The sequence below is a fragment of the Vicugna pacos genome, chromosome 4 (assembly GCF_048564905.1).
Source record: "Vicugna pacos chromosome 4, VicPac4, whole genome shotgun sequence".
NCBI classification, from domain to species: Eukaryota; Metazoa; Chordata; class Mammalia; order Artiodactyla; family Camelidae; genus Vicugna; species Vicugna pacos.
This window is the reverse complement of record NC_132990.1, coordinates 15,214,076-15,241,416: the sequence shown is the minus strand read 5'-3', so window position 1 is coordinate 15,241,416 and position 27,341 is coordinate 15,214,076. Positions and strand designations below refer to the sequence as shown.

The 27,341-nt window shown below is 41.3% G+C and overlaps 1 protein-coding gene across 1 annotated transcript in view; it reads left to right on the top strand.

Annotated features, from left to right (window-relative positions):
• The window catches only part of LOC116280226 (uncharacterized), a 142,933-nt gene that overhangs the window by 114,368 nt on the left and 1,224 nt on the right, over positions 1–27,341 (top strand). Inside the window, exons 3-6 of the mRNA XM_072960643.1 lie at positions 19,983–20,133; positions 22,010–22,109; positions 23,577–23,678; positions 26,986–27,281. Of these exons, the coding sequence (XP_072816744.1) occupies positions 19,983–20,133; positions 22,010–22,080 (222 nt within the window). The 3' untranslated portion in view covers positions 22,081–22,109; positions 23,577–23,678; positions 26,986–27,281. The remainder of the gene's footprint in view (positions 1–19,982; positions 20,134–22,009; positions 22,110–23,576; positions 23,679–26,985; positions 27,282–27,341) is intronic.

Below are 27,341 nucleotides of genomic sequence, written 5' to 3'. Positions count from 1 at the left end.
GAAGCAGAATTATGCTCAACGCAAAAGAAAACAGTAAAATAGAAAAAAGGGAACCAAAGAAACAGAAAGGAGAAATAGAAGACAAATAAAAAGATAGTTGATTTAAACCCAATGATACTGATAATTATATTAAACATGCACAGTCAAAACATTCCAATTAAAAGATGGAGGTTGTTATACTGGGTACAAAAGACCCAACTTTTGTATTCCACAGAAATCCGCTCTACCCCCATGATACTATGTTACAATTTTTACTTTAAGAGGCATATGGATTTTTAAAGAAAATAGGAAAAATTAATTTCTTTTGATTGAAAGTTTCTAAATTTAATGAAATCTAAACTGTAATTTTCTTTTATGATTATTGTGTTCTGTTAAAGAAACATGTGCCTGTCTCCAAGAGTCACACTGTATTAGAGCAGAAGCTACATTTTCTGATTACAAGACCAGTGATAGGTCACTGTATCATGGTGCAGTTCTGCGTATGGGAGTGCTGAGTTCATTGTCAAGTACCACACAAATGAATATAATGTAGTTTTTTAGGGATTCCCTGGAACACAGACATTTCAGGAGGTACCTTCCAGTCAGTGGCCACCAGGAGGTTAGGAATTGTGCCCTCAGTAGCTGGACATTCCTGCCATGGGAGATTTCCGGTCCAGGTGTCTGGCTTATGAGTGCCTGCAGCCATTTTTGCCTGCCAGCGGAGAGTTTCCAGTGGCAGGTGCTAAAAGATGACCGTTTGGCTTTCTCTTTATTCCAGTCCTGTTCCTCACAGTCTGTACCATTTTATCAAACAAATGGTAAAACATTGTATGTGCATGAATATGTAAAGTACAAACTTGAGTTAGTGTGTCCTCCTCCAACAGAGGAGTGAATGTTAGCTGGGCCTGGAAATGGGAGTCTGCAGGTGGGACCAGGAAAGGGTAAATGGAAAAATGCCTTCATTTGGCTTTAGAGTGGGCTAGGGGTGTCAGTGTCTGGTTTTCTAAATCAAAACTTAACAGAGAAATGAGTTTCAACTTTTCCCCCTAATTGAGCAGCATTCACCTTTTTTTAAAATGAAATTTCATACAGGACACTATTAAATAGATTAAAATCTCACTTTTTCTGTACAGGCAGTTAAATGGCTTAAAGGTCTACTCTTGACCCTCTGTGGAAGCCTTGAACACAGTCTAAGTGGACAGCAATAATGTTTATTGTCAAGGTTGAGAAAGAAATCCAGTTAAATCTACACAGTGTTATGCTCATTTACCTGGATGAACCACTATAAAATGAGCACTATGTTTCTAGAAACAATTGGTAAATTTACCTACATGAAAGTTTAAATTTGTGTAAGGGCAAAAAAATAAATTAGAAGAGAATAGCAATCTAGGAGAACAGATTTTTAACACCTATGACAAATGACTAACTCTCTTAGTTCATTTAAGTGCTCACATAAACTGTTAATACAAATATGGGCAACCTTAAGAAAACAGTAGGAAAGCGTATAAAAGGTAGTTTATAGGAAAAAAACCCCCACAAGTACTAAAAAAAAAAAAAAAACCCAAAATGTGAAATGAAGCTCAACTTCATAATTAAGAAAGTGTGTATCAAAACTATGTGGTAATCATTTCCTTTTTTCCCATCAGATAGGGGAAAAAAAAGTTCAGTGGTGTCTAGATCTAGTAGCCACAGGGTGGGTAATGGGAATCCTAATATTTTGTTGCTGAGAGAAAATGGGTGCAACCTTTCTAGAGAGAAATTTAACAATATTTATGTTGATAAAAAGGACCTAGAAGTCCCTTTGCTAGGAGTTTACTCAATCAATAGGCTTTCAAAAAATTTACCAAGACATGTCTTTTGGGAGAGAGTAGGTCTTCCTTGTTCTGTACCTCTCTTACTGTCTCCCGTGTTGGAGGGACTTCACCAGCACGAGACGATGGCCTTTCTTTGCTCCCTGGTTCACTCTTCCCAAGAGGAGGTGGAGTGATATATCTGATGTGAGCTTGGAGGAACAGACACGTGCACCTCTGCCCCACCCTCTCTCCCTTCTTTTGGAAGCTGCCTGCCTGTCTGCAGGGAGCACATGTTCATTTGCCCCTCGATGCTGTAGTTTGGGGGGGGGTGTATGTGGGGTGGGGTAGGGAAATCTCACATTCTGCGCTGAATTATTAGGAAGCTCTGTTGCAGACAGTTTTAAGCCACATTCTTCAATATTTGTAGTAATGAAAACAGTATTTTGGTCTCTGAATGCCTTCTTTCTTGTCTCTCTCTTATTTGGTTGAGAATGAGGGTGGGACAGAAAGGATAAGCCTTGAGAACTACGAAAGGAATGGAATTTCAGGAACAAAAGGAACCATAAAGGTTTTGATCTTGGTGGATTGATGTGACATTATTTTGGGTAATGGGCTGCCTTTCTAGAATCCTATCCTGTTTTTTAACTGCTGCAGTTAGAATCTGTACATTTTAAGACTTAATTTCACATGGTATTTTAACTTCAGCAAGATGAACCAGCTTGTGGCATTTTTCTCTACTAGCTAATGGTTTTATATGCACCACACCAGCCTAATGTAAACACTCAAGGGCGTTAGAGAAGACACAGGCCTCAGCAAACATACGTACCCCTAGACCCACGGTTGTCCAGAGAGCTGGTTTTGCATGAAAGTGATCATCTTTGCAATAAACCTTGACTCTCTTACACAACATCAGCTGAACACCTACTTGGATACTACTGAGCTTGAAGGATCTGTAGGATTAGAAAACAGTGGCCTTGGTTGCTAAGCAAGTAACGAATTCACACGCACCAGAAACGCTAGTTCCTTCAGTTCCTGAGGTGGAAGTAGAAACGGAGCGTAATCTCCAGCACCCCTCATCTTCTCCTCTGATGAGGGTGCTCCTCCTCCTCCCGTTATCTACGCCAAGGCCTTGGCAGAGCAGGTGAGGATAAGATGGCACCTCCGTAATTCCTGTCAGTGCCCTCGCCCTGTGTGTGTGACCGCCCTGCCTGAGTGGCCCTCGTGCCCCTCTCTGCCCGTGCAGAGCTCTCATGTCCTTCACGGCCCCCGTGATGTCCTGCCTCTTCCTTGAACCCATTCTTGATTGTTTACACGTCTTTCTTTTATGAACTTAGAACTTCTTATCAAATAGCCTTTATTGTTCACAAATGTTTCTAATGCGTTTTGCTTTAATTTATTATAGACCAAAACGCCATGAGGGCAGGATTTTATTTGTACCTCCTGTCCTTTCTCTCCTTCTGCCAATAAATGTGTGTCCCGTACCTCTAAAAGCACTCTGTGATTATGGGGTAGTTTATAATTTACCAGATTATATAGTATATATATTATAATGTAATAGTTTTACAGATTATAAATCAATGATATTTTATTAATATTTGAAAAGTTAAAGGAAAATTTTAACTTCACCAGCCATCACCAAGAACCATTTTTATTTTGGTTACCATTGTTACCTACCCTTCTTTCTTCTCTGATCTCGTAGATCTGCTTTGCATGGAGCATTCTGCACTGTGCTTCCCCCCCACCATAGCATCATGAATATGTCCTTGCAGCTCTATAATCTTCAAAATTATCATTCTTGTTGGTTGCATCATTTCCTGTTGTTTCTTGTTGATAGACCATAATTACTGTGCCACGCCCTCTTGTTGGGCATAAAGTGTATTTAAAGTTTCTTGCCACAAGGTAGAGTTAACATTGTCAAATGTGTAGCTTCTTGGTTTCGTTGTATTTTGAAGATAAATTCCCAGGATGCTGTGTAATTCATAATAGATGTCGGTAATTGAATGCCATTGACTTTGTCCCTGAACATTTTGGAGTAACTTTAGGCGATGAGTCACAATAAAAGTTCCTCATTGTTTTTTGTTTTTTTGTTTTTTGCTTTTTTGGTTAGCAAGGTCTACAAAGAATATTTGTGCTTATGAAGGAGTTTTCTCTGCAATTTCAGTGTCCAACTTCTTGAGGAAATGTGTAGGCACTGAAATCAAATTTGGCCATGATATAGACTTTTCCCTTTGAAAATTCAGAACACCAAATACAACAGCAATGAAACCACCCACATTTGGTTTGCAAGGATGAAACTTTCATGCAGACTCCCTGCAGGATTCTGTAACCCAAATGGCATTGTCTCCAGACAAATGGCAATCGTAGCAGTGTGTCCAGGGAAATACATATTGGTTCCTTTCAGGGCTTCATCTGTAGTTTAGATTTTGCTGTCTATTAAAAATACAGGAAATTTTGTTGAAGTTTATCGTTGGCTTACCAGTCTACCCTCCTGTACAGGAATAATCACAAACTATAAAACATGCAAGGATTGAAACAGAGTGTATGGCACTTGATGGTTGTGATTTAAGAGACAGGAGATGTAATTATGCACTGCTGAGTTCTTGTCCTTGCTTATTTATGCAAGGGCACAGTCAGTAGAAAGTTTCTGTACCCTAGGCAGGGCAAAGTCTTGGTATAACTTGGAGAGGTCTCCAAAATTGAGACTGAAAACCCACCTTTTCTGAGGTAGGACTTTGTGGACTGCCATAAATAGATTAGTGTTTATTCTAGATGTGTTGTTGGATTAATTAATAAGTGGATAAGTACTAAAAGTGTCCATCTCCATAGTCTTATGCAGAGGTAATGCGGATTCTCTGTTCTTTGTATCCAGGACCTCTGGGTCATGTCTCTTTCCCACTTTGCTCTGTCATGAATCCACCTCAGTATTCTCAACTTACGGACTAAATGGGAGAGAGAACCACCACCAACGTAAGTAGTAGAAGTAGTGAGGGAAAGGAAGTGGGAAGAGAAGCAAGCGAGGGTCCACAAGGAGATGCATCACCTTGATTCTACAGTGAGTCACGAAGCCACCACTGTTCCTTACTATTGACTATTTTTGTTTCCCGTTATTCACCCTTCCACGGTCCCATTTTCTCTATCTAGTATCTCAGATAGTCACAGTTCCTTGCCAGATATGATAACCTAAATATTGATTTCTGAGAAGACAAAGTTTGTGGTGGTCCAAGCTCTGTGTAGTTGGAGAGTCTGCCCTTAAGAGTGAAACACAGGAGGGTTTTATGGTAGACTCTGGGTTACTGTCAGTGTCAGTCACCTCGGCCAACCTCATGAGCTCGTTTTTTTTTTCTGCATAAGATATATGATTCCCAAATGTCCATCCTGAAATGCGGCTTTCATTTAATGGAAATATTATCCTTGTTCAAGTAGAAATGTCCTTTGCACAGGTGTTAAGTGCATGGATCAGCAGAGTGCTGAGTAAGGGATCAGAGGCAGGCATATTGAGTGTGGACCATTAAATTTACCATCAAGAAGTACCATCCACATTTCCAGTGTTTGGTTCTCAGATGTGTTATTTTGGTTGTGGGTGAAAAGCCATGATAGATTGGCCATTGGTTCAGGCATATACATAGGTTATAAGACATCACTCCGGGTCCATAAGATATTTTCTCCCAGTTGGGACTATATTGATTTTCAATGACCTATTTTAATATTTTTGGATGATGAAGACAGTCATAAGACCTCTGGCTTCAAATGGGGTTTAAGATGGAGAGCCTGGTTGCTTAGAGGGCTTCTTTAAAGAATTTACAATTAAATTGAGAGAGAAGTCAAGAGAAGACATTTGTTAGATGGATAAAGGGAGGAAGGGGCATAAGTGTTCCAGGCAGAGGGAACAGAATATGCAAAGAGCTTGTGGTGGGAGAAAGAGGTGTGTGTCTGAGAAACCTAAAAGTGAATAATGGTATAGTAAAGCCTAGAGATTGAACGAAAGAGAAGTGTGAAATGAGGGTGGAGATACCGGGCAGGGGCCAGAGCATATAGAGGCTTATAGGCTACGTTAAGTGTCTTTGGTATTATCCTAAGAAGAGTAGAAGGCTGTAAAGTGTTCTAAGGGTGTGTGTGCACATGTCCTTTGAAGGGAAAAGTTTTGACATAATCAGATTTGCTGTATAAAACTTGCACTCCAGCTAAAGTGTGGAAGCATGGAGAACACATTGCAAAGGTGCCAAAAAGAGTAGAGCCTAATGGAGGGGGTGGGGGGCAACAATAGTAGGAAAAAAAATAGTGGGAGATCGGTGGCAGTGAAGACGGGGATGAGTATAGGGAGTTCAAGAGATTTTCAGAATATGATTGAAGACATAGACACAGTTACCCACGGAGGGAGTATAGAGTGAGGACTGACAGACACAGTTTGAGACTTGAGGAGCTTAAAAATCTAATTGTGGAGTAGAGGAGGATAAACCTGTCTAGGAGACTGATGAGGCGATCGCAGGGAAGAAACCAGGAGAGGCTCTGCCATGGGAGCCACGCGAGGAAAGCATTTTGGGTGACGGGTGTGGCTGACAGTGCAAAGTGCTGTTGAGAGGTAGAGTAGAGGAGCGCTGAGAAGCGTCCCTCGGGTTTAGTGTCCCAGAGGCATTGGGGATCCTTAGTGTGGGCCGTTTTGGTGGCTGCATGCAGGTAGAAGAGAGGGGAAAGTGAGGAAATACAGACAAAGGGATAGCAGCACACTGTTTCAGGAATTCTGTGCAGGAGAGGGTTGCTGGGGAGTTACGTGGGTTAGTGGGTAATGGTGGTGTTTTAATAGGAGACTTCTGTGAGAGAGGACACCCGATAGTGTAAATTTACTGATATGAAAAAGAGGATTTAAATCAGGAGGGGGCTGGACACTTCCTCTGTTGTGATAAGAAGGAAGTGGGTGCAGGTATGGGGGTACTAGGAATTTGATAGCAGGAAACAAAGGAGCGCCCATTTGATGGCTTTTAATTTCTGTGAAGTAGAAGTTACCTGCTGAGAGTGAAGAGCAATGGAGAAAAGGTGGGCGATTTGAGAGGAGTTTTGAAACCGCTATTTTCAGGACAGTGGAAGAAGCAGATGATCATAAAAGGCACAAAAAAAAAAAAAAAAGAACCAGAGCAGGATGGCTGGGCAGTATTGGTGATGATGAATTTAAATGTCTGAAGGGGTAGGCTGAGGGGAGATTATGGAAGACTGAGAGCTAAATTCAAATGGACTCACCTAGGCTAGTGATTCTCAGATTGTGTCTAGCAGGACTTTTGTTAAATACCTAAGATGTAAATAGATGTGTTTCTTAAAAAAAACGAATAGCACGGGTTGAGGAGGGGGGAGCCTGAGGATTTCTGCCTCCCGTCTCCCTCACTTACTCGTCATGTCCTTCACTGCACTGTGTGTCTGTGAGAAGTCGTGAGATGAGTAAAACTTGCTGAACTTCATTTGAACCAACTCTCCCCAAGAGAGGTCTTGGAGACCTGGCCTGTGCCTGACAACCTTGCCACAGTCAGCCTCCTCACCTGCTCCTCCCTCTCCCTTCTCCTGGACTATTTATATTTCTTTAAAATGCCCCACCCCTTCTTTTTTCAAGTCCTTTGCACAGGCTGTTCCCTTAGCCTGGAACATCGTTTTTCCCCAGCCACTTTTCATAGGACTGTCTCGGGGTAGAAATCACTTATGCCGGAAATCCTTCCTGGAATCGCCCAAGCTTTGTGTCCATTGTCTCTGTCTGTCTGCTCTCCTCCTCTGAGGTCCCAGCACCCTAACTCCCTGTTGGCTGTAGTCTCTCCCACTGGACTATAAGGAAATTAAAGCAAGGAGATCTGCCTTCTTTAGCGTTGTTTCCCCATCACCTAGCATAGGGCCTTTCATAGTACATACTCTGTAAGTGGCTGGGGAGCCAGTGGTAAGTGGTCCTTCCTTCCACCTTGTGCAGGGGAGGAGGGGGCTTGTGCACGATTGTGAGAGACGCTGCGTCAGGTGGATCTGGCCCTGGGTGGGCACTGACCCCGCAGGTGGGTGCTGGGCTGGAGCCTTATTCTTCTGTGGTTGATTTCTGTCCCTGTTACTCTTCACAGTTACATGCACGTGTGCACCTATCATGCATCCCTGAATGTAGACATACGTCTGTACCCACACGTGGGCACACAGTGTGCATTCTTCCTTGTCTCAGCTTTTCCCTTTGTCCCCTCCATCTGCCCCACATTCCTTGTGGAGTGATGGTGGTTTTCACACTCCTAATACTCACCTTGGTCTCTTTCCCTCTCCGTGTAATGTTTTTCACTGTCATTCCTCTGGGCCTCATGCCCTTCCAGTTTGTCTTTTATTTCTTCTGCTTCTTTCCTAGGCTGCTTAAAGTGCCTCCCAATAGACTTTCAGTAGGGGAATACGGAGGCCCGCGTTGGCAGTGCAGATGTTGAACAATGGCAGTGTTCAGTGCTTTTTTCCCCCTTTACTACAGGGACTAGACGCATACAGGGTTTGACTGCTCATTCTTTGTAATAGTACTGCATAGGCAAAATGTTAATCAATTACAGCAGCAGAACTAATTAAAAGGCATGCATTATACATCTTGTGGACACATACTTCATTAGCATGGATTCTCAGCATTACACATTCATGTCAGAGGGAATTAAAAGGAAAAATTAAAAAAATAAAAAGACATACACAGAGAACCAAGCACTTTGGTTTTCTTAAGACTTTCACTGAATGTATGTCCTTGTGGCTTCAGAAGTCTTTTTAATTGTTTTGTGTGTGATTTTAAAAGAAAAACACTATATCCCATTTATATATATTTTTTAGAAAAAATCCAAGGATCCTTAAAATGATGAAGTTAATCCTGTTTTTTACCCTCTGAGAAACTTAAATGATATTCAGTGAATAGGTTTCTAGAAACAGAAACAAACCTTTAATTTAGCTCTTGCAGAATATTTCCCAATAGACAGTTGACTATAAATAGATCAATAACTAGACTCTCATATTTGCAGTGGGGTTGCTTTCAACTCAGTTCTTTTTCCAGAGCCCAGCTTGGTCAGTAGCAAGACAGGCCAGGAGTCATGGGGAAATGGCAGCTCAGAATTGCCATATAGTCCTTCCCAGTTCTTTGATGTCTTCTTTAGGAGAATCTGTGGATTCAGGTTTTTCATGACAGTTTGGGCTTAACAAGACTGGACCATGTATTGTCTGTGCTGGCAGTTCTCTTGTGCATGGGTAGTTCTCATAACTTGCTCTGTAGACACCTTTGCATGGAAATCAACCTCACAGACAGGAGAAGTGCTGACTGGGGTTGACCAGGTATCCTTTAGTCACTGAGCTGGTAGTGTGATGGCTGGATTCTGCTTTTAACTGTGAGTATTCGTATCACTTTTTAGTTTCTTGCCTCCTTCAGAAATAGGATTCAAGAGCTGCAAATGCTGAGTTGATTATACTATTATAGGAGCTTTTCAATTCCTCTCTCTCCATTTACTCTTGGCCCATAGTCTGTTCTCCACTCAACAGTCCAAGTGCAATTTAGAAAATGTGAATCGGATCACACTGCACCCTTGTGTGCCACTCTCAAATGCTTCCCATCATTTTGGAGAAAATTTAAAGTCTTCCCAGTGGCCTACGAGGCCCTCCTTGATTTGGCCCCTTCACCAGTCTCATTTCTTATTACTGTCTGTCTTTTCCACTTTGCTCTAATAACACTGGCATTCCTGTTCTTTGGACGTGTCAAACTCACTTTCTCCTCAGGACCTTTGCACGTGCTCTTCCTTTTTTCTGACAGTCTTACCCCAGATGTAAGTATAGCTTTATCATTCAGTTCATCCAGGTGTCTCCTCAGAAGAGACTTCTCTGACTACCTCACGTAGAACACCAGGTAGCACTTACAGCTACCTGATAATATGTTGTATATTTATTTGAAATGCCTTCTCTTTATCAAAATGCAAGATTCTTGTGGTTAGAGGTTTTATCATCTGACTTCTCAGTGTTTTCATAGCACAGTCTGAAAGAGTACCTGGTAAGTAGTATTCCCTATGTATTTATTGAATAAATGAGCAAATGAATCTTGGGTGTAGTTGAGTGAATACTGGTATTTGGATTTGACCAGTTAACAAACTCAAAAGGACCTGTTAGGCACATGGCTCTTAATGTGAGAGCTTGAGAGGAAATGACATAAGACAGTGAGAAATGCTATAAAGCTGGTATTATGGTAGGACAATAATGTGGAGTCAGGGAGGGTCTAAGTGTACTTTAAGTAGAAGGACAGAGTGACAGTGTTGTAGGTGCTTTCATCAAAACCTAAAATAGTTAACGAGTATTTAGGGAAAAGAGCCCTTGTCTACCTGACTGCTCAGATTGTAAATTTGGCCCCCCTCTCTGGTTTCACTATTTATCAAAAGCCTCAAGAAGTTGCATAAATTTTTGACTCAGCAGTTCCACTTTGGGTAATTTAGCTTACAAAAGAAATTAGATCATGAGTAGAAATTTCGCTCCAAAGACATCTGGTACACAGTCATTTATAACAGGAAAACAAACTAACAAACAAAGAAACAAAAAACAAAGGAAACCACCTAAATTTCCAACAATATGGCATAGGTTAGATAAGTTACAGTACAGTTAGACAGTGGAATTCTGTGTAACCATTTAAAATGGAAAAATATTCACAATAAAATGCCAAGTGAAAAAAGTTGATGAAACAAGACATGCCCATTAAAATATATATGCATGTAGTAAAATTGGTTTTTGCTTCTGTTGAGTGAACCACCTCAGTGTTACTAGTGGTTACCTGTTCATTTAGAGTTACTGGAAATTTTAAGTTTTCTGTTTCCCATCTGTCTTTTAATGATTCTTTAATGAACATTTATTATTTGCATATTTAATACACAAATAACACACCAACAATACACCAATTTACCAATACACCAGTCAACCCCACAAAGAGTGACTAATTTGTGAAAGAAATTAATGCATAGAGTTTGTCTATGAATATGCTTCTTCATGATGAGACCTGTCTTTTAGGTTATGCACCTATTTAAATGACACACATGTATTGAGCACCTACTGTATACCATACTCTGTACTAGGCTAACCCTCTGCCATGGGGATGTTGCCTTCATACAGCCCTTCCCCACCATAGTCAGCATTTCCCTGGGACAGAGGAGAGGCTCTTTCACGTCCCCCTTTATCTCCTTTTCTTTGAAGATACTTCTAAACGTAAAGCGTTGGTGCTAGCCCAATCCCAAGGCTGTTCGTTTCGGACCATCTACTCCCCTGAGATAATTTTTTTGCCCCAGAGAGCTGCTCCCTGATAGTAAACTGGAACTGGCCCGCAGCAGCTACTGTCCAGGGTTGCCTCCCGACCGTGTCCGTGGGCTCTGTGCCCAGCCCAGCTTCCCAAGACAGAGCTGGTAGATCTGCCTTGTTTCCTGCCCTACAAGCTTGACAGAGGCAGGAATAGAAGGCACCCTGCTGACTGGCCTCCACGCAGAGCAGTAGCTAAAGGGTGGCAGTGGCTTGATACCTCCTTTTCTAGGTGTCCTGTTTAAAGTGGAATCCCCAGCATATTAGTGAATACTTCAGTGCAGTGAATGATGTACAAGGAGACCAGTTATCCACTTGTTTCTCATCTTGCTGAAAGCACCCTGAGAGGGGTTCCTTTCTCCAGGTTTCTCCAGATCCCAACCGAGGGACATGTGAAAAGGTAAGGCATTTGGGACAGTCCTGTGTGTAGTAACTCTGACAAATGAAGGCCCGCTGTGACAGAATGCCCGAGATGAGAAGGCACATAAATAATCCATGTTGCCTCGTAAAGATTGCAAGGGCACCCACGGACAGTCGGCCTTGTCCCTGCTTAACATGCAGGCGTTTAATTGGAAACCTAAATAATAAATTAAGCTTTCTGTGTTGGAATCGCTCTCTGTCATTCTGCTTGTCTGTCCCTGAATGAGATGAATTTCCGTGGCATGCTTAGATTACTTTGTTCAACACCAGCAGGCAACCGCTGTTGATGATTCTTGACTATCCTGGTTGCTGGAGGGGAGTTTCATCTTCCTGGTGGGGGCTAGGGGTGGCGGTCGTTGTGCTGCTTGGGCCAGAACTGCCACACGGTGTCCATCTGCACACCTGCGTCATTAACCTCTAGGAAGAGGGAGCAGTCTCTCCCTCTCTCCTTCCCCCGTTAGCAGAGTTGTCCAGCCTTACTTAATACCCAGTGTTCCCAAGTTAGGCAAATGCACCTCTTTGTTTCACATATCCCAAGATTTACCTCCCTTCTGTAAAAACAGAAACAAAACTGAAGTTCTGCAGAACAGAGATGGTTTCTTACAAAAAGTGGATGGTATTTCCTTTACCTATAGGTGGCCCAATCTAGTTTCACCTTCTGTTTTCCTTCAAGTCCAGAAAAATCCCGTTCTCATCAAGAGAAATACATTAGGGGGTTAAAAAAAAAACCTTAGACTATGCTGTTGTGTTTGGGTTATATAACCAAATTCCCAAACTAACTAATAAAAGGAGGCTTTATTAACATGAAGGCAGGAGATTTTTGAAGGAGGTGAGGAGCCGCAAGCTTCCTCCCTGTGGTGGCTGTGATCACAGTTACAAGATGATAACTTCAGAGGAAGACAAATGCCCCTCTGCCCTTTAAAACAGTCAATAAGCTTTTATAGGCAGGCACCAAAGAGTGCACTGTACTCTCATTTAGTTTTTAATTAATACCAAATTACAATGGTGTTTTCAGAGCGTCCTCAGTTAGAGCCCCATTAGGAGTAAGAGCGTTCACCGGATGGATGCTAGTGTTGAAGAGCCCCGGGGGAATGAGTGTGAGAAACAGGCTGCTGCAGGGGCAGGAGGGCACTAGAGAGAAACAAACCTCACCTGAACAGCACGCGGAGAACAAGGGTAGTCAGAGGCCTCCTCGTGAAAGGATTGCAAGGTCTTGCTCTACTTAGGAGAGCTTCAGAGTTGGGGGAGGCACGGCGGAGAGGAAGGAGGTGGAGTCTGAGATTAGGTAACATTGGGTAGAAATTCTGTAAAGTGAGAAAACTAGTGGTTACCAGTGGGGAGGAAGCAGGGGATGAGGGTAGGGTAGGGATTTGGGATTAAGGGACACAAACTACGAGGTGTGAAATAAATAAGCAACAAGAGCAATTGCACAGCACAGGGAAATACAGCCTTATTTTGTCACAGCTGTAAATGGAATATAAGCTATAAAAGTATTGAAGCAGTGTGTTGTACACCTGAAACTAATATAATGTAAACCAGTTATACTTCAGTTTAAAAAAAGAGAGTGCCCACCCAGCTTTCAGGTTTCTGGGAAGATCAGTGAGCTTGTTTTTGTCAAGTTCCAGGTACATGGTAGGTGCCCAGCAAATGGTAGCCATCATTGCCTCTATTTTGTGTCTATAAATTTCAAACAGGATCATGTAGACTGAGTAAGAGTAGTTTTTTCAGAAGAGTGTGAACTTTTAAGGATACGGTTCTCACCATGATCACTGCAGACCCTGTTGTGATGTCCTGAATGACACAGGGCAGGCAGGTTATGTCTCCTTTCAGGACTGCTCTTGTTGGCGCGTCACAGGAGGCCCTGGAGTGTTTAATGGAGGAAGGAATCATACTGGTGGCAGCAACACATTTAAAATTTCTATTTTAAAACCTAGTTTATTATTTTAAGAAGACTGAAAAGAATTGTTCGTAATAATAGCTGTGATTGCCTTTGAAAAATGGAAGTATAAAGGACTTTTCCCCAACCTCTCTGTGTTTTCTACATTTACTACAATGAGCCAGCATATATTACTCTTACAATTAGAAAAACTAAAATGACCGCTTGTTAATTACTTCAGTATTGTATGTCTTGTTCTGGACATTTGAAAGAGTAACATTTGAGGAGCTTAGCTGACTAATGGTCAGATGTCCACTAATAGGACATGAGGGGTTTAGAAATTCAAATTCCAGCCTCAGAAATCAGTACAGCTCCAGTTGGCCAGGACCCTCCACTCCTTTAAAGTTTATGAAAGGCAGTGACAGAGTGTTTCATATGAGGGAATCTAGCCTAGTTAATGCACCTCTCATCTTAGAAAAATAAAATTTGTTTTACATAAGAGTTCTCTTAGTCCCTAACCCTCCCCTGATTTCTGGAACATTTTGTTCCAGTGAGGGACAAGGTCTTGTGATCTAGGCTCTGACACAGAATTTTGGTTCTCTGGGAACCTCAGCGAACACAGGGAAATAGGACGAACATTGGCTTATCCCACTGAGCCTGGCGCCCTGTTTCTGCACTGTCGGCAAACCCGGTAGGCATAGCTCCAGAGGAGACTGCGGGCATCTTGAGCAAGTTTTAATGTAAGCAGTTATCTTCTTCAAACAGACAGTTTGGGTCTCTACATCTTATTCACCAGGACCCTTTAGGTCAAGCAAATGGTCTTAGCAAATGCTGGGGTGCTTGTTTAGACAAGAACATCTGATTGACACTTCTGTACTAAAGTAACTATGAGGAAAAAGCTAACAGCCCATCCCTTAACTCGCAGGGGTGAGGCGGTCTGTACACTGACACGTGAGTCAGGTTTGGATCATGACGAGAATCCTGTCATACGTTTCTCTGTAGTAGGTGGGGGGAAGGGCGCAGTCAAAAGAGAACTTGCAGTGCTGGAGAGAAGCATCAGATGAGGGGTGAGTATTCCAGAAAGGAGTAAGTTAACTAATGGTACTGAGTAAGAGAAAGAAGTTTAAGGGGTTAAGATTTTTGAGAGATTATAGCATAACTCTGGGGAAGTGTTGTGAGAAAGCAGAAGACACAGCTCTTTAAGGACTAGGGTGAAATAGAATGAAAAGTCATATGGAACTGCAGAAAATTAATGACAGCGAGGCCAGAGTCTTGAAGAGTCAAGGGGTAGAAAAGTGAAAACAAGGCGACGCATCTCTGCTAGTTGCTGAAATCCTTTTTCATTCCATCTGTATTAGTTTATATTGACTTCTCTAACTTGTCTTGCTCATATTGTTGCCAAACCAGGTTCACTTGCCTGACGGGCAGCAAGACAAAACCCTGAGACTCCAAGATTTGCAGCAGAGAAAGGGTTTATTCACAGGGCAACCAAGCGAGGAGATGGGAGAACAAGTCTGATTAAATTCCCTGACGGCCAGGGGCTTGGGATGTTTGCAGATAAGAAGCAGGGTGTTCTTAGATGTGGAGAAAGCTGATTGGAGGTAGGGAAAAGTTGAGGACTGGGGTGTTCTGTGCAGGCGTGTCTGAGTTGCATGCGTCTTCATGGGATGTATGTTTAAAAATGGAGGTGCTTAGCATGGTCCAAGGGTCGAGTGTTCGGCCCTCTGATGTCAAAAGGTCATTCATCGGATACCTGCATAGACCCAGTTTTAGGGTCACTGGTACCAACCTGTCTTAGCCAGCTGGAGCTTGAACTCGCCATGGCTGACTTGAAGTTTGTGGAAAACAGCTCAAACATCTTGTTTGGGCTCCATAAAGGTTGCAGGGTATACAGTTTACAACTAAATAATGAAAGCGAATTTGCTCAGGTAGGCTACGAAGCGGGCAGGTTTTTAGCAAGCTGTAAGTTAAGAGTAGCTCAAGAATTCTGTTAGTCGTCAGTTTCTGTTAAGCGTATGGGACATACACCGCCTCTTGTGTTCATGGTAAACGAAGGTGATGGAACACTCGATTAATGTACCAGAACCAACTGCTATGAACTGAATGATGTCCGCCCTAATTAGTATGTTGAAGCCTTAACCCCCATTGTGATAGTATTTGGACATAGAGCTTCTAGAAAAAAATTAAAGTTAAATATGATGATAAGAGTGGGTCCTAATCTGATAGGATTTGTGGGCCTTACAAGAAGAGAGGGAGGAAGAGGTACTCTCGCCTTGTGCATGTACCAAGGGAAGGCCGTGTGAGGACACAGTGCGAAGGGAGGTGTCTGTACCCCAAGGAGAGAGCTCTCACCAGAGGCTGACCCTGCTGGCACCTTGATCTTGGACTTCCCAGCCTCCAAAACTGTGAGAAATAAATTTCTGTTGTTTAAGCCTCCCAGCCTGTGAGATTTTGTTTTGGAAGTCCAAGCTAAGATACCAACTATGTTTCTGTTTTATTTTGGTCAAATTTCTCTCAATTACTATGGCAGAATCTTGGCCCCAGAAATTTTTTTAGAAGTCAAGCTTAATTCTCTTCATTTCATTTCTTAAAGTTTCCTAACTGACAGGAATAATATCTCATGGTCATTTCCCATCACTTACAGTGACAATTTTTTTGCTGTAAAGAAAAGAGGTCATGTTACTGTATACCTTGGAAGGCGTATTTCTTCATTCCCATCTGTTTTATGTGATTCCATGGTCATCCTTGAATGCAGATACCTCAGAATGGGTTCTTCCTATGTTTTCAATTCTTAATCTTGAACAGTTTTATTTTTCTGTTTTCCAAGTATGTATAGTAATTCAGCTATACCCATGAATACAGGAGAAGGCTGAGCTTCTGTTATGATTAAAATGATTAATAAAACAACACTATTATTGAAACATTAAAAGGATGAGGGGAAGAATAAATGGACATTCACAAACAAGTAAGATTTTTTTAGGAAAGTATTTTATTTTTGTGTCTCAACAGATGAAATTCATAACCTTGTTTTCTGATAAGACAGTTCAAACATACAAATCAATTACAACAATGTGCTTATCAGCTCCCCCCTCCCACCCCTGTTTCTTAAAGCAACTGACAAATTTGAAGGACAACACGACAATAGGGCTTAGCTAAACAATATGGCAATTAAAATTGGTCCTCTAAGAAAATAATTACAATAGTTGTTGGAAAAAATGTGTCCTTTGAGCAAAACAGACTGCATGAAAAGCAGCATCATGAAACGAGGCGGATTATAGCTCCCCTTCGCACAAAAGGGAAAGGGGATGTATGTAAAAACAATGGTACACAAGCTGGGGAGTCAGACTGAAAACAACAGAAAACCCTAGCCAATAAATGTCTCCAATGAAATGCCTCCCCTTGAAGATACCCATTCAAACTCTTGTTTCACATTGAAATAACTACTCCACCCCCAGCATCTGGAAGTGAATCATTTTATTATCCTTTGTTAAAATTAGCTTAAGAAGTTTTCCTAGCTAACATCTCTCAAAGAGAGGGGAATTTGTGATGAATCTTACAGAGGTTATATTAAAGATAAACCCAGCCAATTAATGCTCAATGCTGTTTTAGTTCTGGTTGTAAAGGGAGCAAACCTGGGACTCCCAGGTGGGAGAGGGGTTCCTCCTCAGTGACTTCGTGCAGCCACTCTACATCCTGCAGCACCTTTGTGATAGGCGCCCAGTTCTACACCCCACTCCCTCACGGTTTCACGGTAAGCCTCACAGCAGCCTGTGAGGAGGGCAGTGTTACAGCCACTCTGAGAGCTCGGGGTGCGGAGATGTTAAATCTCTTACCCATTAGAACTTACTCCAGATCCCTGTCTTTTTAGTGCTTAACTACACTGACTCCCTGAGAGTGGATCATTGAAGCAGGAAGGTCCTTAAAGCCAGATACTGGTACCTGGCCAGCTGGGCACTAAGGCCCATCTCTAAACTAGGTGATATGAATGAGGGAATGAGAGACAGGTTGGGTTCGACATGGAAGCTAAAGAAGCTAATGTGGAGAAATGCAGGATTAAAGATTGGAGCACAGTTTGGTAAGAGTTTTGTTTATTGACGTGATGTTAAGTTTCTATGATAATGGATGCTCAGTGGATGTTACGTGATTAAGTGGATGAATGAATGAATGAATGAAAGGAGATTGTGCGTAGATGTGTGGAAAATTAAATTTTAGAGATATTTCACAACAAGAACTGGAGAAATCTGATTTTCAACTTCTCATCAGGAATGAGAAGGAAGGAGTTAAGGAGGTTCCTGAATTTTCTGTTGGCATGTATTTGAGCTAATATTGGCAGCATTTAAAAGGCTACAGATACACAGACATTTAAATAATTTTAGTCTAGAATCTGTGTACTTACTGGTTTCAAGTCCAAACTATGAAGATCAATATTAGAGGCATTGCCACATACAGAAACTATCCATTTTCTTTCAAAATGAAATTCTCTTTTATTTTCTCATTGCCATGTATTTGATCAGCTTGTGCTCTCCAGTTCTTACCAAATGCTATTTTGAAAATACATTGAACTAAAATAATGAACTACACTTCTCTTGATTCACCAGCCAGGGAACACTTTTCAGTTATTTTCCATTTCTGTGAATCCAGTTTTTCACTCCACAAGACTCAGAACAGAAACCAGCTACCATGTGTTGAAACCAGCCCTGCATTAATACCAGAATTTTTTTTTTTATTGCAATGCCATAGAAGGCTCTTGAGAGCACTGAAGTAGAGGCAACTGGATTCTCCAGGTGTTGCTAAAATAGAAGAGCTTATGTAAATCAGGATGGTGGAGCTGACTTGGTAATCTCTCTGCATTCACATTTGTTCTGTGCTCAGGAAATTAATTCCCCATAGGATGTTTGAACTGATACACAGTGAGGCTTAAAGGAACTCTGCACACCGCGGTATGGATTTGTGTGTGTATGTGTGTTTAAAAAAGTGTTCACCTAACTTTCATGAGTGCACTGAACGTATATAACAGAGATAACCTCTTAGTCTTCCGTACATTCAGCTAATAACCCATGACTAAAGGAACAGTGGTAAACTGCCTCTGTGCCATGGTTCTAGCATCCTTGATTTCTTGTGCCAAGAATAATATGACTAGTGATGCTGTGTTAGAAAAGATGCATATAAGTGGTACCACTGTCTTGAGGATCTGGTAAATAGATTTATCTCCCATTGTGACAGTGAACAAAGTTATTGAACATACTCAATGTACATCTAATGATATATAAGATTTAGGGCTTTCAAGTACAGAGGTAATCTGTGTAGTAGTATGTTTGTTTTTCACAGAGACTTTCCTTGGGTTTTCATCTTTCAGACCCTTTCTTCTTAGTGATTGGGTTCTGTTCTCATTTTTCCCTTATTAGAGGCAAACAGAATAGGGGGAATCCTCAGATAAGCCACGTATTTTCCATCTGCCTTTCTCCTTCTCTTTCTCCAGATAGTTCTTAGTAATATGCATGCATGTGTGTGTGTGTGTGTGTGTGTGTGTGTGTGTGTGTACTTGGCACTAAACTGCATGTACTGTTTAGGGAGATTTATTGTTATGTTCTGAGATTCTGATTTGCCCAGTTCAGAGTATTCTGGAATGAAACAATGCCTGTATAGCTTTAACAAGAGATTTCTTTCTCAATCCAAATTTTTTATAGAAGGTCATAATTTTTGTATTTAGTTGTCTGTAAGAGTCGAAAGGCACCAGAGTGACAGGCCCTAGAAGCCAGCGTTTGCAGATTTTCCACCCATCAGTGGCGGAATTCCTAGGTGAATTTCCCCTCAGGAACCCCCTTAAGATTTCTCAGTTTCCTCCTTAACTTGGCCTTTTTTCTCATCATTCTTCACGTCCTGGGTTTTAGGTCTGACAATGAGGTAATTGTGAAAAGAGTATTGGGTTCTGTAATACACTTATGGGCCTTAAAAAAGAAGTATGTAGGAACTTACAACTTTTATTTCAATTATATCAAATGACACAGAAACATTAACCAGCAGTTTGCTGGAATGGTATCCTCATGACCAAGGAAAATGAAACCAACAATCACTTCCACCCCCGCTCAGGAACTCAAATCTCTGACAGGCTTCTAAATTTGTGAAGCAACACATGGCCAGAGTGTCTTTCTAAGTACAGAGCCAGAAGCCAGGCTGCTGAGTGAAAAGTATATTTAGCTCGCATTTTAAAATTTGACGTCGTTATCTTCCTTCTTCTCATTGTATACAAAGAAGCCCCGAAGTCCTGGGACTAGCTTCTCCCTGATCAGTGAGCTTGCTGGACAACTTAACTTGTGATGTGTTAGTTGGCTGAGATGTCGCCCAACATATTCAAAACTATGTGCGTGGAAAATCTTTCTGTTTCGGTCCTGCTAGGTTAGTGGTATGAGATGACAGCCCACTGCCCAAGATGTAACTGTTAGTCACACAGCTTTGGCAGCACCAGAAAATCTTCCTGGAGAAGGCAATCCCTTCCTGGTGGCAAGCTCTTCATTTTGCAGTTAAAGGATAGTGAAGGGGCCTTCTGTGACTTCCTTGCTAGCAGCCCCAGAGCTGCCTGAAGGTGAGTCTTGGGCTTTCTTGTCATTTACCCATTTGGTTTCCAGGTACCATTCCGGTCAGCTTTCTGCTTCCTCCTCCACTTACTCCCTCCTCACAGGAAGGCACGTAACGAGAGCTCTAGGGGCGAAGATGATACCACAGGATGTCAGCCACCTGAGCACATGTCCCGGAAGCCCATTCCCTTGAGCACCAAAGGTAAGGAGAGAGCACCTTTGCTCTCAGAAGGAAGATCGCACAAGTGCCGTGATTACGTTTTCAGTTCTTTTCCTCTTTAATATGATACAATCTTCTCTTTCCCTTTTTACCAATTTGCCTGAAGACGAGAGAAAAGATTTTTCTCTTTTTAATTTTTCGTGCCTTCCTATCCTGCGTGACGCCTCGCATCACTGGGAGTTGGCTGAGGGAAAGCTGACCCAGAGAGGACGACTAGATGACAGTGTTGTACGGCTGGAGGGCTTGCTGGGCCCTGTGGTTCTTGCTCAGGTGTATTTCATTCTGGAAGTCACGGCCATGACTTATGTAGCCCTGTCAAAGGGGTGAGGTAATTTTGCAAGTGATACAGGATTCATCTTCAGCAAAGCAGACTGTCTTTCTGGTGTGGTTGATACTAACTAGATTTGATATCCGGCAGCTCAAATCGTGGTCCCTTGTTCATTTTGTGTGCGAAGAACTTGGAAGCCTGGCCTCTGATTCCTCCCTGAGTGGTTTCCACTCACCCCAGCATCAGAATCCAATCCCGCTGGGCCTGCTGCTTCTCTGACTGGAATTACTTGTAGACTGTTTGATCTAATAACGATGTTAAAAAATATTTAAGTAATGTCATGTCCCCGGTAAGGCTCATGTAACCTACCTCTCTCAATGAGGAAATCTTTTCTGATAGATGACTCCAGTTGTCTTTTATTACATTTCATTTCTTAATAATGCCTGGATGGATTTAACTGAGATGTCAGATGTGTAAGCCCTTTACATCAGTAAAGAAAACATGTGTTCTTAACTTATTTTACATGTTAATAAAATAAGTTAACTTGTTTTTACGTTAAAAATAAAACATGCCCACAGCAGCAAATCAACAATAATCGTCAGTGAGACACAGACCCAATCAAGACACTTCTGTCATTTAACACTAATTTTTTTTTAGAACAAAAACAAGCTATCAGGCATTAAAAAATTTTTTTATAGGTTGTTGTTTCGTAGCTTCCAATCATGGGATGTTCCCAGAGTAAGAAAAAATTTGATAGAAGACATGAAAGAAAAACTCAGACACACATTCTGTTTCTTTTTTTTTCCTCCTCAATCTTACCAACTTTTTAAACAGTTAATTTTAAACACTTAAAAAATCAAATCACCCTCCCCCTCATATTTATATATGTATATATAAACAATAACTTTTAAATTCATTATTTGGGGCCATTCATACCATCTGGAAAAGGTTAAAACATAAGGAAACAGCTGACGTGTATGAAAGCAGCACGTGTGTGTGTGCACGTGGGGTGCGCCTGATTTTGTAACTGGGGAGGGAAAAAGCATGTTTTCTTCAAATAGCCTCTAAAAAGAGTTTATTAGTAACTGAATCCCTCTCTTTTGCCATTACGTAAATGAGTACATGACTCAGTGCGTTGCTGGACGCCAAGATTGAAACGTTTCTGCCCAGTCTGAATCACTCTCCCGCTTAATCATTGTTGGTTAATTGCATGGTATTGCAGACTGTATTGATTTCATCAAAGTGGCAACTAAAAATATTAAAGCAATTTAGAATAGGAGGTGTGCAACGAAAAGGAGAAACTTAACATGGCAGCCAAATTTCTGTTTTCTTTTTTTCTTTTTTCTTTTGTCCTTGTAGAATAGGCACAAAATCTCTAACCCATTTGCAGGATGGAAAATTATTTTTTGAACTTTATTGGAATTAATACAGTTAACCAATTTAGGAGAATGTAAATTTGCATTTTTGTTATCTTCTAATGGCTGTTTTGCATATTAAAGGTAGAGCCTTCCTTAAAATATGCAGTACTCTCTTGATTATGCCAGCTCTTTGCTCATTCGGCTAAGGCTATAAATAAAGCTTCTATTTCAGGCTGGCATTATATCAACCCACCTGCTTCTAGGAGAGAGAGAGAGAAGAAATCAGAATCACTCAACCTGTAGATTGCTGTCAGCTTGTGATTATGTGAATGGTAAGTCTTAACTTTTAAAATGTTATGTGAGATAGGCTGGAGGAAATTTAAGCAATTTCCAGTTTAACAATTACCCAAGAATCTGGGAGTACCAATGAAAGGAGACTTTTCCCTGGGGAGAGCATTCATTGATGAGGTGTGACAGCAGCTGGGAGGTGAGGTGGTAAGGCAGAGCTGGAGAATGAGGGATCATTTCAATTGTGGTATCAGGAAAGGAGGCAGCAGCTGGAGGGAGTGGGTACCAAAGCTTCCCTCTGGCTGTGAGCTCTCTCAGGGGGAGTCAGTAGTCCCTGCTCTTTGCTCCTTCCCATTCAGAATGTTCTCCAGGGACATGGGGGAGGGGGAGGAGGCATTAAAGACCTTGGCCAACGGGAGGAAGGCAGTCTGGGGAGCACGCAGGCCTGTCTTGATCACAGTCCCATATTTAGAAAGAGGAACATCAGCTTCAGTTCAGGCCTGTTTTAGAAAAATAAACCTTTTCGAACTTCTTAATTATGTCCTTTTTTTTTTCCTTAATGCTGCAAATATTTTATCCTAGATAGTTTGTGGAAAAGTTCACAAGATAAACAGTTTCCATTCTCTGATTTTTTTTTTTTTGAGAAAATAGGTAGCTACATTTACTGCCACCAAAACAAGAAAACCCACTTCAGATTGGAAAACCTGTCATTCCTTGTTGATTGAGAACTTCGTTTACTTGGCTAAATCTTGCAAGTCTAGGCCTCTGGCCCTAAACACAGTTCGGTAACTTAGCTCAATGTCGTGGCACGTCAGCTCTCATTCTGCTCTTGTCAGCTGAGGCTGGGGAGCTGTCCTTTCCCTGGCCCTCCTCTTGCTGGAGTGAGAGTGAGAAGGTCTCTTGGGAATGGCTTTGGAAGGACTTAGGGGAAGTGAAATGGAGCTTCCAGTCAAGTGTTGGCCAAAGTACCAGGAAGTACTCTCCTACCTAACATGCAGATCTAGAATCAACAAAGATAACAGTTCCCTCCTCAAGGCTTTCCACACACCAAGGCAGGAGCAACTCCAAAACTCCTCAGTCAGAAAATAGCAAGGATTTTAGCACTCTTCAGAGCCAGTGGTGCAAAGTCCATGGGAATCCCCAGGCCCCTGAAGTACCAGTCCTAATGGGGAATGTTTCTAGAACTTGAATCCCAGGACTAAAGAGGATAAATCTTTACCTAACTTTGGAGTAGAATGAATGGCTTTGGCTCCAAATGTTTTATGACAAGGTTCACATTACCACAAAATCCATTTGGAATAGATCTTGTGAGCTATAGAAAGGTGACCAGGACATAGGGAATGGGGATAAAGAAGACGCTGATGGAAGTTAAAGAACGATAAAAATGAGTAATGAGGGAAATAGTATTAAAAGGATTCAAGTGTTTCCTTCCAAACTTTCCTTATATTCTTGCTGTCTTTTTGTCAGCTTAGCCTTCTAAGTTGAAAACGATGTCTTTTTTTCTTTCCTAGAAAGCCTCAAGACGCGCTCTGTGGTGTTGAACAGCTCCCATGCACAGTCCCTGAAGTGAAAACAAATGTCTTGACTTAGAGATAAATGGAGACCATGGAAGGGTAAGTGATTTACATGTGGCTCGCCTCAATTTTTCTTCCCCAAGATTACATCCTCTCTTTCAAACTTTATAATGTATAAGTATATTTCTTCCTGCTTGAGTCATGAAAAATGACGCAAGTCAGGCTTTAATTCAGGTTTTTAATAACCCCTTCTTAAAAGTCAGAGAAGGTTGTAACTTCTGGGCTTCTGTGAGAACTGAAGAGAACAGAATTTTTGACAAAACAATGGGAGGAAAGAATCCACCATAAACACTGTAGAGCAAACCCCAAATGCCTCAATAGTACTGGGGAGTTGTTGGTGGGAAGCTTAATTTCTGAGAAACGTGAGCAAAACCAGAGTTGTGACTAATGTCCTTCGGAAATAGGAAGTACAAGTCTTGGCAATTCTTGGTTTATATTTTCATGTGAATATTTGAAAAGCTCATATTATAAATGCAATGAAAATGAAAAGAGGTTTAAAAAAGTTAAGTAACGTGAGAACTGGCAAAAGTGGAAACCCCTTACCAGAAACACACGAGGCCAAATCACTGGGTGAGTTACCATCCTGTAATAACAGGTATTTCAGGCACTTGGGGGCGTAGGTCGGTTCTCTCAGACCATTAGGGCTCCAGTCAGGGGCGTTTTCTCCTAGGAATGTAATGCCTAAAGAGTCTAAGAACTTCTCTGAAAAATGCCCGATACTCAAGGAGAACTGGCCAACTCAGAATGAAATGCTGAGTCAGACAACTCTATTTCTTCTTAGGATAATTTGAAACAAATACTCTGGGAAGATGGTGACCCAGAGATGATTTCTAAGGGGAAAATCTGGCCCAGGTGCTGATTTGAACTATTACTCTCTACAATGGTCTACTTTGATGTAACAGTCGTAGGCAGAAGCCTTAAGGGGAACTCCCTTTGGGAAATTCCATACTAGACTCCTAAAGGCATAGTCAGGGGACACAAGACCAAGCTTTGCAGCTCTAAAAAGGAACCAGGATCTGACAGACAGTGGGGATGTATCAGATTTAGTGGCTGTTCAGTTACCTATAAATCTGTTACTAGGACGTTTCAGGCAGAACATCACAGATTCTCCTATAAATCTCTGGCCAAAACATTTTTTTTTAATGATCAGCTCACTCATTTAGGTGGCATATTTTTTTAAATCTGTTGGAGCCCAATTCAAATTTCACTCTTTTTGGAAACACTGGGGTTAGGAATTCTTCAGAAGAATACTACTGCTTTAGTCCCATGTTGACCAAACTGGGTTCTGTGGAACTCAAGTTTTTCCAAGATGTTCAACAGTTCCATCCTGAAAAGAAGGGCTGAATACTCAGGTTTAAGTTAGAGAAACCCCAAGGCAGACAGAATTAAACAGGATTCTTGTTTATATATCTTTTCAGAGGACTTACTAGACTCAGACAAGTTTTGAACCTCCAACAGGTGGCTGCAGAACGCAGCACTTCCCTGCCTTACAAGTCTAGGGGACTATTTTGCGGGAAAAATGCTTATTCGTATCTTAAATAACTATTCCAGGGCTCAGAGTACGGAAACCCCTGAGAGACTGCAATCTCTTTTCTTCCGGTGGAATAGTAACTAAATCTTTTCATGGATGGGTTAACTTTAATCCAGTTCCATTTGACTAAGCTTTTGGTCACCTCTTATTTTGACAGAAGATAGTGGTTAGAATCACACAGCCCTTTTATTAACTGCCAAATGCTTACTCTCTCTTTTCTTGTTGGACAATTAGTTAAGTATTTGCTCCATACAGAGTACTTTTCATTAACTGTTGGAAGACTCTCCTTTAACTGTTGTTCATTTTTAAATTTGAAAGACCCCATTCCATTTGCACACAAGTTGGAATTGTGATAAAATTCAGAGCAGATCTTGTTTTGTATTGTTAGATATAAGTAAGGTACTTGCCACAAGAGGGAAATGAATTTCTAAACGTTCTATAATCATCAGGAAAGTCAAATGAAAAATGACTCAAGCAGGCAATTCTTCGATCTTTCTGTCTCATTTTCCACCCTTTATTAAGGGATAAAGGGGTTTAAGCATGCTGCTATCCAATTGGCAAAACAATGTCTGGAGTCAGTTTACTTTTTTGGAGGGGGGTCAATTTAATTTTATTGAAGTTACTCAAAATTACAAACCCTCCAAAAAGGCAGCTTTTTGAAAGTCACACTTCTGATCTGATATGTCAAGAAGCAAACCCCGGAGACCTGGTACTCCAGCTTACATGCTGCCCGGAAGGGTGCTCTTTTTCAGGGCCCTCCCAAATTGTGAAAAGTGTAGAAATTCCCTATCTGTTCTATGCTGATTAAATATATCACATTTCATGAACACACTCTATATTCAGTACTTCCTCAGATCATATGAATAGAGTTGACCCTTGAACAACATAAGTTTGAACTGTGCCAGTCCACTTACACACAAATTTTTTTCCATAGTAAATACTACAAGTACTAGACGATCTGAGGCTGGTTGAATCCACAGATGTGGAATCGTGAATACAAAGGGCCAATTATAAGTTATACGAAATTTTCAAAATGCAGAGGGTCATCATCTCTGACCCCCATGTTCAAGGGTCAACTGCATATGCTTTGAAAACCATTCGCTCAACCTTTAGCCAAATGAAATTATGTCTCATTTGAACCAGATCACTGGAGTTAATGGCACAATGCCATTTTCTAAAAACTGTTATGTTTTGAGTAACAATCATTAATACAAACTGATAGGACAAATAGCCTTCCTTCAGAGGGGTAAAAGTGTCAGCACAGTGTAACATATTTTAGGGGTAAATCTTGGTTTTTCCTCGGTAGAGAAAAAAAAATCAGTAAGTGCTTTTTAATCCAACTTGTTTTTTTGCCACTTCTTTAAAAACAAGACAGGTTCTTCTGGTCTACACAAGATCAACGTAAGGATCTTGGTAAGGAAGCAGGGAGAAACCCTGAAGTTGCCCATTTACGGTAATACTACGTGTACAGTATTTGAATAGATAACATCAGAGTTGCAGTAGCTAGATGTTTCCTTAGACTGGCGGCAATCCAACCTCCAGTGATCACATTTTAAACAGATCCTCAGTTGCACTGACAGCATGTCATGCATGGGTCACCCCAGTCTGGGTTGGCATCTGAGAACTCCTCCTTATCCAGAGAGCTTTTGAACATCTGAATTCTTGACCTTAGCTATGAGCTGAATATTACCCTATGAATATATATAACAATCATATATCCTCTTCCATTTTCTATTAACTCATTAGATGAAAGTAAAATCAAGTTGTAGATAAGTGGATCATTTTCATTATTAACACCTACCTTGCATTTTACAGGTACAACTAGTGGCATACCCCCTTCTGGAGAAGCCAAGGGCTTTGTTACAGTAAACTGGTCCAGTGTGATACCACAGGTATAAAAAATATTCCATTCTGTATCAAAACTAGGCACATGCCTTTATTTATAGTAACAGAAATGAACAGAGTTGAGCATTTTTGCCTGGGGTCCTATTTCTCGGCATCCTGCATCAGACAAACCATCGTTCAGCATGTCTCCGCCAAATACTCCAGGGATCTAGTCTCAGGGATATCTCTGTGTGGAAGAAGGTGAAATCACACGTGGATCTGTAGTGGTGAGTAACCAAAGCACAACCACTCATTCATATTGCTTTAAAACATATACAGCATATATG